We start from the raw sequence: 12,003 nt of genomic DNA on the forward strand, positions 1-12,003 counted from the left end.
TTTCCCGTTATTTGACGTTCAAGATGTTTAGTTTGCTACTAAATAGCAGGTACATAGAACTGCAAGCCTGAATAATTAACACTTTTTTTTGTTGTTAATTAATGTATTAAAATGTATTAAAGCAGAATATGGCTGCACGCGGTGATCTGCGGGGTGCCATCAAACTTCACAAATCACTTCCCAAAGTGCCCAGTTCTTGCCAAATTTTAAAAACAAAAAAAGGGACAGCAGATTAACATAGTTATCATGTTTCGTGATAATGAAATGTTAACTCTATCAAATGCCTGCTAAAAGCTAATTGGCTGATGGCGGCCATGTTTTTTTAGTAATTAGATCATCAGCAGCATACCAAATTTCAGTTGATCAGATTTACAGTTCCTGAGAAACTGTAATCCGACTTTAGCCTCTCCCCCAAGTATGGTCGCGCCAAACACTTTGCATATGACCTCAGAATCTTGCCTTTTGTTTTGTACTTGAGTAAATCAGGCTCTCCCTCCTTAAAACTGATGGACGTATGGCTGCCATATTGTTCACAAATGTCAACATGTTTTTGATAAATATCGGAAAGGCTTACACCAATTTTGTGAAGACTGGCTAAAAATCCTAGGACTAAGTAGATTTAGCATATTATGAATATTAGAAAAAATACATCACAGCAGAAATTAATGGGTCTAGCTGAATTCAACTGAAGCTTAGGAATAAGAGGGAAAAAAGACATGAATGTATGATTTAAGGTTGTCAAGATATGGGGCAAAAGGTGAAGGTGTGTTAGCCACCATCAGGCTGATGCATGCACCATTACTTGGCTGATTTGATTGATTGATTGAGTTACCTCTCATATTTCTATGTATCTATTTCCTAATTTACATATTTATTATTAATGTATTTACTGGTCATATAAATACTGCATGGCACAAAACACCCATAAATACCGGATGAAAAAAGGCTGGTTGAGAGTTCAACAATTTTCTTTTTAATTGTCATTTTCAACAGTCCAGCTGTGACTGGGTGGTGAATATTATTTATTTTTTATTAAAAACACACTTCTCAGTATGCTTTTTAAAAAAACATCATGGTACAAAATTACACCAAAGTAATTACACCATAAATATATATATAAAAAAAAATGTATGTACAGTGATAGTTTGATGAACATCTGTACATTCAAAACACTTTGCAACAAAGTTCCAAAGCATTTACATACAATTCTCACGTAAATTCGTAACATTAAGGAGCATTAAATACAATCAGTATTTAAGAACAGAATAAAATACAGAACAGTGGAACCTGGGTTCTCAAATATCAGTCCTAGAGGACCACAGCACTGCATGTGTTTGTGTTTTCCTGGTGTTGTTGCGTTAAGTGGTCCATCTGAAGTCTGAATCCTGTTTTACACGGTTTGTGCAAACATTCCATGATACCACAGTGCAAGAGTATAAAATACCCTTCAGTTGAGGTCAGCAATCATAAATAAGCACCAACAAGTATGATTTAGTGTGAAATATCGTGCAAGTAGACCAACCCATGCATCATGCATGACCTCAGCATAGTAAACATAGAAAAACTGGTAAAATGCTTTGTTAAAAAGTTCTGTGAATGGTTGTAGGGAAAAAAAGGAACAGAAACTGAACTAAATCACAGTTTCAAGAACTCTGTCCTCACAGTAGGAAAAAATATGCTGCTTACTTTACAAAATGCTGCTATATTCAAGTAAAAACCATCACTTCTGCATACACGTTCATAATACACACATAAAGCAAGATTAAAAAAGAAACAAACAAACAAAAAAAAAAACACTGGCTTTGGAGTACATGATCTACACCTAAAGTTCTACAAAACACAATAAATAGAAAGACATGACTGGAAAGTCAGGTAGCTACTGTAAAACTGCTTTAAATCAATCTTCTTTTCAGTTCAGAAGAGCATTTGCTTTAATATATCAGAAATATTGTGACGTCTCATTGTTGCTGGAGTACCTAATGTCTGGGATTTGGTCTGCAAATGGCTGCATCGTCCACTGGTTAGATCCGACCTGTCCCAAAGCTAATGAAGGTTCTGAATGTGCAGCACCTGTAACACAAAGAGTTCAATAAATCTATTATAATGATGATGATCATATTCGTATAGTTGATTATTATTATTATTAGTAGTAGTAGTATATAGACATAACACTGGTTGGGTGTTAATTTATGGCTGTTTCATTGTTAGGTTAACAGTTAGAGGAGGACTGGCACTGTAACATGTATGTACGCATTACACCCATATAAGTGAATCACCTTATGATTTATTCCACTCTTGCTGTATATACTTTGGAAAAGTAATTTTTTTTGCCAGGTAAGTGAAAGAAAAACTCAGAAGTGTTCTTCTGATAGTATTATTATTATTATTATTATTATTATTATTATTATTTATTATGTTAAAAAACAGAACTGTGTTGTGTATACACTAACTGTTAGTGTAGTTTTTAGAGTTTGTGCATGCTAATTCTGTTTGAAATATTGTGATATTGTGAGAAAGCATGAAACCTGCAGTCCAACTGTAACACAACTTATAACTGTACTCCAACTTGCTTCAGAGTGTCTCAGACGTTTAGGGTTCACAAAAAGTAGCAGCACCGAGATAGAAAAGGTGCCAACACTAATTAACAGCCTTGTGAGGATGAACTGCAATTGATGCTGAGCTCAACCTTGAGAAACTGAACTCAAACTAGAAACTTACCCCATTCCTTTATTGTTGTAATGGATTTTTTTTTTAGGATTTAATTAATTATTGCAGTTTATTTGATTAGCATTCATTTACGTTCGCTCAAACCAGACTTCACACTCGACCAAACATAACACAAGAAACCAAACAACTTCAGATTTTTTTTGGGGGGGGGGGGGGGGGGACGGAGAGAGCTCAAAAGTGAAAATGCCTTTATAGTTATTCACTTGGAACAGCATCAACTCTTAATACTGGTTTGAGTTCAGCACTTTCAACACCATTGAGAAAAACACATTAAACCTTAAAGCTATAACATGAAGGTGTGCTGTTGTATCTGGCACCAAGATGTTAGCAGCAGATCCTTTAAGTCGTGTAAGTTGTGAGGTCGGGCCCCCATGGATCGTTTGTCCAGCACATCCCACAGATGCTCAATCAGATTGAAATCTGGAGAATTTGGAGGCCAAGTCAACACCTTGAAATCATAGTACAATCGGACCAGACAGGCTTCGCTCCTCACACGCATCAATGAGCCTTGAGGACCCATGACGCTGTCAACCTGTTCCCCGGTTGTCCTTCCTTTGACCAATTTTGGTAGGTAGTAACCACTGCATATTGGGAACATCCCACAAGACCTGCCGTTTTGGAGATGCTCTGACCCAGTTGTCTAGCCATCACAATTCGGTCCTTGTAAAAGTCGCTCAGATCCTTACACTTGCCCATTTTTCCTGCTTCCAACACATCAACTTCAAGAACTGACTATTCACTTGCTGCCTAATATATCCCACCCCTTGACAGGTGCCATTGTAATGAGATAATCAGTGTTATTCACATTAATGTTATGGCTTATCAGTGTGTGTTGTTATGTGATATTTGGTTGTCCTGCTCGCAGCATGAATGCAGGCTGTGAACAGAAATGAGTGATTATCACCTTGTTCATTAGCAGGATAGAAGCTGCACGTCTGTAGCGTTGCACTGGTAGAGCTTTCCTCATAGCCAGGGTCATGCTGCTCTTCTTTGATGGACATTCTTTTGGCATCCTCTGTAAATGAGAACATGAGAAATAGAAAATATGTTGATTCGCTACCCACACAGCCTGTTTCTAAATAATCCACATAAGAATATTTAGATTTTCTAAGGATGACTACTTCAAATCAATTCCCAAATTATACTAAGTGGTCCTAATTTACCTTTGGCCAAGACTAAGTCGAATGTGTACTCTGTCTCCTGAAGCTCCCTGTTCTGCACCACACCCTTCAGCTGGTCCCTGAGTTCCTTTAGCTTAATATAGAAATGAACTTTGTCCTGAGCTCGAGGGAACTGAGCACAGCGTGGACTGGAAGATGGCATCAGGTAACAAACCTGTGAAGAAAATCTCATATTAATACACGCTTTGACACACTTAATGATAGTAAAAATACTAACAGTGCAAAGAATTAATCGCTGAAGATAGTACCGTTTCCGTCTCTGGAACTTTGTAGGGCTGCAGTCCAAATTCCAGGTTCTTAGCTTTCACTCCGAAAATCTCTTTACAGAATGTTTCATAAATACCTGAAATGAAATAATGAGGCTTTTCACATGTTCACATGTCTGTAAACAGACAGAAATGTTTAAGGAAATCATTTACAATACACTGGACATTACATTTCCCATTGAAGGCTGCAATTCGAGGCCTGTATTTCTGTAGCTTTTCCAGAAGTTGTTTGCCTCCTTCTCGAATTTCTTTGCTGAAAACAAAAAAAAAAACAAAAAAAAAACATGAAGGGTTTTAATTTTAATTGACATTAAACCATGCATGCCGTCTTTCACCAACTGTAATGTAGTCATATAGGTTGTTATTCTTAAAAAGCAGAAAACTAATATATAAATTAATATTATGTAAGGAATACAACACAACAGGGTGAGAGGGTGGTGTGATGTGGTAAAGTTACTCTTACCACCATGAAGCTCAATATTCTCCTATAAAAGCATGTCCTGATGACTTTTATTCCACTTGTACTACAGCAAAATTCCAGTGATTACTCTTTGTTTCTCTCTCATGAACTTGAAGCGCTGACACTGGAGACTCTTTCCATGAACGTTAAACAATGAGTTCCATGAGATTTCCTTACAGAAAACAATTATAATGTTCTTCTTGGTTTTTTTTAAATATTTATTTTGAAATCTGTTTATCATTAGATTAAGATTATGCAGAGTGCCCACCATACAAGACCTGTGATTAAGTTTTTACTTTAGAAATTATAATACATTAGAAAATGAGCATTAATATACAGCAACGTTGTAAAGAAGAGTGGGCCAAATCAATATGAGAGACTGATAAGCTCCTACAGAAAACATTTACATCAAGATATTGTTGCTAAAAGTGGTTCTACATGTAACTGACATACAGGTTTCTGAATGTTGGTTTACTTTTTGGAACAAAATGACTACTTATTGAAATCTGTTGTGTTTTTTTGGGTTGTCACCTGAGCTTATTTGTTTGTTTATACAAGTTAGTGAAGACCACACAATTGTTATTTAGACCCTGATAAATAAAAACACAGAATTAAAGGAGGATGTTCTTTCTTTTTCCCCATGACTCTAAATCTGTGATTTTCCTTAAAGCTGGAACTGTCAGGGATGCTGTTACAGAAAATGAATCAACACCTTATGAACAATCAGAATTGGGAATTCAACAGCTGGGACTTGAGAACTTGATCAAAAATTTCCTTACTTTGAGAGGTCTTTGCTCCCAGGCGTAGTCCTCTCTACCATATTAGTAAAACCAATGCCGTATTGTTCCGGAAGAGTCTGATCATGCATGTAGTTCAGTTGCTCATCTGTGAGCCCTGATAAGAACAGGCACTTCCCTACAACACAGCACACACTCTAATTAGAAATGTTAATTAGTTTATGTAGTACACAATAAAAATACAACAAAAAGTGTACAGCATAAAAATACATACAGAAATGATTTCCTGGATTTGGGTAATGTCTTCCTTTATAGGCTGACAACAATCCAGGGTTGATACCAATCTGCAAAGTCCATACACATGACAAAATATAATAATCCACAGCACTACAGAATAAACAATACCAAAAATACAATCATCTGTGAAGCATTATAGAGTTCATTATAAACTCACTATCAGAATGTCCAGATTGTAGGTGATGACATCGGGCAGTTTTTTGGCCATGACTTCTTCCACAGACATGCCGTTAAATCTGTCCAGAGTTCTTTTGGCTTTTTTCACAGTGACTTCAGCATCAGTTTGGTCATTTTTTCCCTGCTTGGGTGGCCTTCCACGCTTCTTCCCTTTCTCAGGTGTTGATGGAAGAGCTACAAAGTATAGATGTGCAAGAATTATGTCAATACTCTAAGAAAAGGGAATGCTTAAGGTTCATTGTCTCAAACATTTTTCAATGGCAATGCTGGTTCTGAAGCTAACCTCAGATCTGTAAACCAAATAACTGGCTGCTTCACAAAACCAGCATTGGCTCTGACACCAGCACCCACTGGCGGACCCCCATGGGGCGCCCGTGATTCTAGGGTGCTGCTGTGCTATATAAAATGCAATAAAGTGCCGAAAAAATGTAAATGTGATGAAATGCCTTAATGGCTGCCCTTTAAATTGAAACAAAGTGTTTAAATGCTGTTGACGGTGCTGCTTCATGTCTAGGGTGCCCTTCCAGTGGAAAATATGAAATACAGTGCCCTATATATATACTCTGTATTCCTCTATGTGCAAGGAAAACAAGATGCAGTGCCCTATAGGCTATCCAATATTCAGAAAAATGAGATGCAGAATAAATATTCTTCCCTACATTCAGGAAAACAAGATGCAGTGCCCTACATGCTCTCCTATATTCAGAAAAATGAGATGCAGTGCCCTATATTCTTCCCTGCATTCAAGAAAACAAGTTGATGTGCCCTACAGGCTCTTCTACATACAGAAAAATGAAATGTGGTGCCCTATATACTCCACTACATTCAAGAAAACAAGATGCAGTGCCCTATAGACTTCCCCAAATTCAAGAAAACAAGATGAAGTGCCATAAAGTCTCCCCTATATTCAAGAAAACAAAATGAAGTGCCATATAGTCTCCCCTATATTCAAGAAAACAAGATGAAGTGACATATAGTCTCCCCTATATTCAAGAAAGCAAGATGCAGTACCCTATAGGCTCTCCTACATACAGAAAATTTAGATGTAGTGCCCTACATGCCCCACTACACGCATAAAACAAGAAAACGTGTTAGAAAATGTGCCCTCTACGATGATTCTAGAGTAGAAAAACAAGTTAATGCCCTCCAGGTGCCCCTGTTATTTTCCCCCTACTGCATGTAAGACATGCTGTTTTTATTTCTTGGCCCTGCCACTCAGACAGCCTGTATCCACCCCTTCCAGCACCTACACACAGTCAGTGTGTATGAGAGGGCTGTGAGAGGGTCAGTACCTGGAGGCTGGACAGGCAGCTGATGAAGCGGACTGATCTGAGCTGGATCTTCATGGACTGATAATTCATTCATTACGGTATACTCTCTGACATCCTGCTGGTAATAAGGAACATTAACCATCTGGCTGTACTGAGGAACTGGCTCTGGTTGAAACTGCTGTTGTGTTGAATGATACCTGGAAAGAGCAAAAAATAGGAGATGAATGCAAAGATAGGAATTATTAATCAACACATCAATCATGCCTGATTAGCCTCGGCTGTAAGAAGACCCTTGAAAAATTTACTCACAGCTCATACAGCCACACAAATACTGTGAAGTGGGCAAGATCTTGCTTGTGTACATTGGCATAACAGAAATGTCCAACTGTTCCATCTTATAAGTCTGAACTGTGTTTATTTCAACAGTTATTCAAGAAAACATTATTAAAAACATGATACAAATTCTTTTTTTTTTTAACAAAAACATGTAATCTATCTAAATGTTCACAATTTGAGTTTATACCACAGTGCTGTGGAATTCTCTATTCTGATGTGTCAGATGATGTTGATTCATTTTCTATAACATCAGCTCTGACAATACTGCCAATTGCAATGCAACGATTTAGATTTTATTTTGTTACTGTTTCTATGCTAACAACTTCACACAGAGATCTGTATAGCCGACATGCTACATAAACAGAATCTAAGAATGTGTGTAATGACTGATGTACTGAAATTTTCTGCGTGGAGATGGTGATTGATCATTATGGAAGGAGTTTCCAGTATCAGCGCTTTTGGAACAGCTGGAAAGTTTTCCCGGCAAAAGCTTCATAACATGAAAAGGTGTGGTATTTTTGTTTCATTAACTTAAAAAAAGAGGAAAAGGAGAACATCCGTTTACAGCTGCAACAACATAAAATGCAAGTTTAAAAGGACAAAAAAGACACAGTGTCGTTCATTTATAGAGAAAAATTCTAGGCTTTGGCAAATTGCTGTGGTGTAAGAAGAATAAAAGACGTTGGGAAAGAGCTTTTATTGGAGAATAATCAACTTTGGGTGGTAAAAGTAATTCACACAGTCTAAAACTGGCTTAAAGGACTAAAGCGCTGCTGCATCAGGTAGGTATAGATGAAGTAAGGGTTAAATCCCTGGAACCACTATCAGTAGTTAGATAAAGACAGTGTGTAACACAGGAAACTGTTAACCAAGATGAAAACAGAACAACGTATCAGTATAAGCTGTTTTAAACTAAAAGGTGCTTTAATAAGTCGGGGTTTTTTGTTGTTGTTTTTTTTTCCTCTTTAAGGCATGTTTGAGGAATGAATACCGAGTTTCGTTATTGTGTTATCTGTAGTGAAACAGCATTTTATTCTCATGTTGTTTTTACTCACCAGTGTTGATATGAATCCATGCGCTGCCTCTGAGACTCAAACTGCTTTTCTTCCATCTTAACTGCTGGATTTACTTTAATAGATTCATATTTATGTACATGTTACAGGCAAGTCTCCAGCTTTTCTGTGGCATTTTGAACTGGCATTTCATAATAGATATGAATAACAGAGTGTTAGCTTATATTCCGGGGAAATAGCTTATTTATGCAACAAAAATGTCTCTATAAATCTGGGGCATAATTCTGCTCAGAAACAGAGCGTCCGAACCATCTAGTGGTATTTCTACTCCTAATAATCTATTATTTGTAGGGCACCGGAAGTATGTACGACGCTAACGCAACGACCACACAATAAAAGCGACAAGCTTCACGTTCATTACAATCAGACTCGAAACATACAAGAAATCGAGACACACTCACCTGTCAGATTAATTAATTAATCCCTTTTTGTTGAAAAGAAATATATATTTTTTAAATGTTGAAAGAAAATGTTCTAGCTACACTACATTGGTATTACTGCAACAACAAAAAAACAAACCCGGCGTGAATACATTTAAAAATAAAAGTCCTGAAAGTACTGATTCATGACAAATGCAAACTAGCTAATTTTATTGAGCATTTATTTTGTATATATTTGGGGTGTTATGCAAACTGTATGAATATTAAAGAAATAAGGATATCTACAAAACATTTGAAAACGCTTTAATATGTATAATATTGTACCAAGCTTCACAGTAGCGTAATAAAGTACAGAGTAGGTGGCATTGAAGTAGACATATCCCTTATTTGGTTTGTTATATATATTATTTACGTCTTTGAACAACCCGAAATTGTGAATGAATGTATCATGCTGTCAAAAAGAAACATCTTGCATCAGTTTGCGTCTTAATTCGAAATAAAATTAAAAGTATTAAATCTTAACCATCCCTTGGTTTCGCCTTGCAATGGACTCGACCAATTTGTACGAACGAATTCATTGGCTTAAAGGGAGGACGGTGTGCGATTTGGGACAAAATAGATTCACATACAGTTGTTTGTTTCAGGTTTTTGAACAACTTGCTGTATTGATGCTAGCTATTTCAAAATGTCGGACAAAATCACAGAGGATTAAGGATTAGCACAACACTGTTTACATGTTTAAGGGATGCAGGGTGAATATGATGTAGTGTTAAAGTGTTGCGTCTTCACTCCACACCGGTAGGTGGCAGTAAAACAATGTTGCTTTACAGCCTCAATTCAAAGAAGAAGACATGTCGCAGACGTTCACTTGCTGTACTTAATATTAATCGGTTATCAGAGGTTTGTGTGTGATCTTTTGAATCTTGCTTTATAAAGATAACTGATGGTATAATTAAACATGTTGACGTTAAATCTTGGTCACTAATATTTATAACTAACATTCGTTGTTTAAGGTGAATGTCACTTTAAATACCCTACAGCTGCGTGCTGTTTATTATTTCTCCATCTGCAGACTAATACTGATTACACTGAGCTATTTATATGAATCTATTGCGTGATGTAGGTAAAGTCTGTGTATATAGAAGCAGTAAGATTTTTATTCCTCCTGCAGAACAGCACTAGTACCGATTAGTGATGTGTCGGTAATGATTCACGAGCGAGTCGGTTCTTTTAATCGGTGTGAGCCGACTCGCCTATATGAACTGGCTTATTTATTATTTATTTTTGGTAAACGTAGGCAACGTTGTTAATCTTGTTGTGTAAATTAATCAAAATGCTTAATTGGAAACATGAATACAAAAGTGCTTATTATATTTGTCTTTGTACATTTGTAGTGTCTTGGTGATCAAGGTACAAACAATTATTTTAAGGAAAATTTACATAATACAATGTTATTCTGTTAATTAGAAGGTAGAGGAAGAACGTTCAACATTCATTCATCAATTACAGCCAGAGTTAAACAAAGAACACGTATTGGTCAAAATATCGTGAACGTTTAGAACAAAAAAATTGCATTGAGCCGTTTGTGAGCTGAAAGAGTCGACTCTTATTGGTGAACTGAGCCAAATGATCTGACTCACTAAAATTCCCAACACTACTAGATACATATTTCATAAAGTCTAAAAACCATCATTAAAATGTCACTGTGTAGAAAATTGACTCAGTTATTGTGAGGAAGTTGGAATCAGGCAAGTATCAAATACTGGCTGATCGATTTAAATGTATTGTGTTTATTTATTTTTGTATAAGATGAGAAGTGGATCATTGTATTTCTACTGTACATGTGGGCATTGATTTTGAAAATAAGAAGGTACAGATTTACTGTAAAATGCATAAATAATATTTCAGGCAATAATTATTTGCTTTTTATTGTCTAGTTGCAGTCATTTCTGCTGGTGTAAAGATGCCCGCGGGTGTGTCTTGGCCGAGATACATGAAAATGTTTGTAGCCAGCGTGTTGTCGATGTTTGCTGGTGCAGAGGTCGTCCATCAGTATTACCGCCCTGATTTGGTACATTTTAAGAATATTACTGTAAAAAAAAATTAATATAAAGGACCATATTTTTATTGATCTAAGAGCAGTTCTTCTTTTATAGAGCATTCCAGAGGTTCCTCCAAAACCTGGAGAACTGCAGACAGAACTTCTCGGATTGAAGACTCAGACAGCCTCTGAGAAACACTGATGTCAGTTTTCATATATAAATGTGTATATATGTGTAAACCATATATAAAGATGTAAACCTGCTCATGTGATGACTTTGAAATACTTTGTGAAATTCCATAATGTAAGAATAGTTATTTGTATTTTTTCAACTAATTCTAAAAAGGAGAAAAAGTTAAAAGCCACTTTGTTTATTTTAAAAAAACACTATATTGGAATTCCTATTCTTACATTTGCTAAAGATAATATTTTTGATTAATAAAATATGTGAACAGTATTTTAATCTACTGTTTTCACAGCAGCCTTGTTATATAATATACTCGGCAAAAAAGAAACATCCTCTCACATTCAACTGTTTTTATTTCCAGCAATTTTTTGAACATGTGTAAATATTTATATTAGCATAAAAACAAGGTTCAAAGACATTTGACAAACAGAAGTGGAATAATGGGTCCCTGGTGGCCTCCAGCTGCTTTAAATACTACAGTGCATCACATCTTCATGGACTGCACCAGATTTGTCAGTTCTTGCTGTGAGATGTTACTCCACTCTTCCACCAAGGCATTTGCAAGTTCTCCATCATGTCTGGGGACGACGACACATGGTTACATGTAATTTTCCACTGCAGGGACGGTCAGTTGTCCTTCCTATCTCCCTGTAGCACTGTCTTAGGCGTCTTGCGTTACAGACATTGCAGTTTATTGCTCTGGACACATCTGCAGTTCTCATGCCTCCCTGCAGCAGGCCTATGGCATGTTCACGCATCTGAGCAGACACACTAGGCATCTTTCTTCTGGTGTTGTTCAGAGTCAGTAGAAAGATCTCTTTAGTGTCCTAAGTTATTGTAATTGTAACCTTAATTGCCTACCGCCTGTAA

At 36.6% G+C, this 12,003-nt stretch overlaps 2 protein-coding genes across 5 annotated transcripts; one reads left to right on the forward strand and one right to left on the reverse strand.

Annotated features, from left to right (window-relative positions):
• Positions 1–950: 950 nt before the first annotated feature.
• Positions 951–9,103, reverse strand: tdg.2 (thymine DNA glycosylase, tandem duplicate 2). 4 transcript variants are annotated; one of them, XM_053631255.1, is made up of 11 exons: positions 8,927–9,103; positions 8,508–8,580; positions 7,138–7,313; positions 5,826–6,019; positions 5,646–5,715; positions 5,414–5,549; positions 4,345–4,427; positions 4,157–4,251; positions 3,891–4,062; positions 3,632–3,742; positions 951–2,070 (listed from the first exon to the last, which is right to left on the reverse strand). In XM_053631255.1, the coding sequence occupies exons 2-11, from the start codon at positions 8,561–8,563 to the stop codon at positions 1,940–1,942; spliced, it is 1,224 nt and encodes a 407-aa protein (XP_053487230.1). In that variant the 5' UTR covers positions 8,564–8,580; positions 8,927–9,103; the 3' UTR covers positions 951–1,939. The 4 variants fall into 4 exon arrangements, with proteins under 4 accessions (XP_053487230.1, XP_053487229.1, XP_053487228.1 ...); XM_053631254.1 differs by having other exon boundaries at positions 8,508–8,646; XM_053631253.1 differs by having other exon boundaries at positions 8,508–9,103.
• A 500-nt stretch (positions 9,104–9,603) lies between these two features.
• On the forward strand, positions 9,604–11,403 carry LOC128611611 (protein brawnin). Its single transcript, XM_053631261.1, has 3 exons — positions 9,604–9,805; positions 10,843–10,976; positions 11,062–11,403. Exons 2-3 carry the CDS (start codon positions 10,869–10,871, stop codon positions 11,146–11,148), a joined length of 195 nt encoding a protein of 64 aa, XP_053487236.1. The 5' UTR covers positions 9,604–9,805; positions 10,843–10,868; the 3' UTR covers positions 11,149–11,403.
• The last annotated feature ends 600 nt before the right edge of the window (positions 11,404–12,003 follow it).

Source organism: Ictalurus furcatus, chromosome 8 (genome assembly GCF_023375685.1).
Source record: "Ictalurus furcatus strain D&B chromosome 8, Billie_1.0, whole genome shotgun sequence".
NCBI classification, from domain to species: Eukaryota; Metazoa; Chordata; class Actinopteri; order Siluriformes; family Ictaluridae; genus Ictalurus; species Ictalurus furcatus.

Coding starts and splice junctions, on each gene's coding strand:
- tdg.2 (XM_053631252.1), bottom strand. CDS start 7,378: ATGATTGATGTGTTGATTAATAATTCCTATCTTTGCATTCATCTCCTA. Junction 6,020..7,137: donor GCTGCCTGTCCAGCCTCCAG/GTACTGACCCTC, acceptor TATACTTTGTAG/CTCTTCCATCAACACCTGAG. Junction 4,428..5,413: donor GGGAGCAAAGACCTCTCAAA/GTAAGGAAATTT, acceptor TTTTGTTTTCAG/CAAAGAAATTCGAGAAGGAG.
- LOC128611611 (XM_053631261.1), top strand. CDS start 10,869: ATGCCCGCGGGTGTGTCTTGGCCGAGATACATGAAAATGTTTGTAGCC. Junction 10,977..11,061: donor AGTATTACCGCCCTGATTTG/GTACATTTTAAG, acceptor CTTCTTTTATAG/AGCATTCCAGAGGTTCCTCC.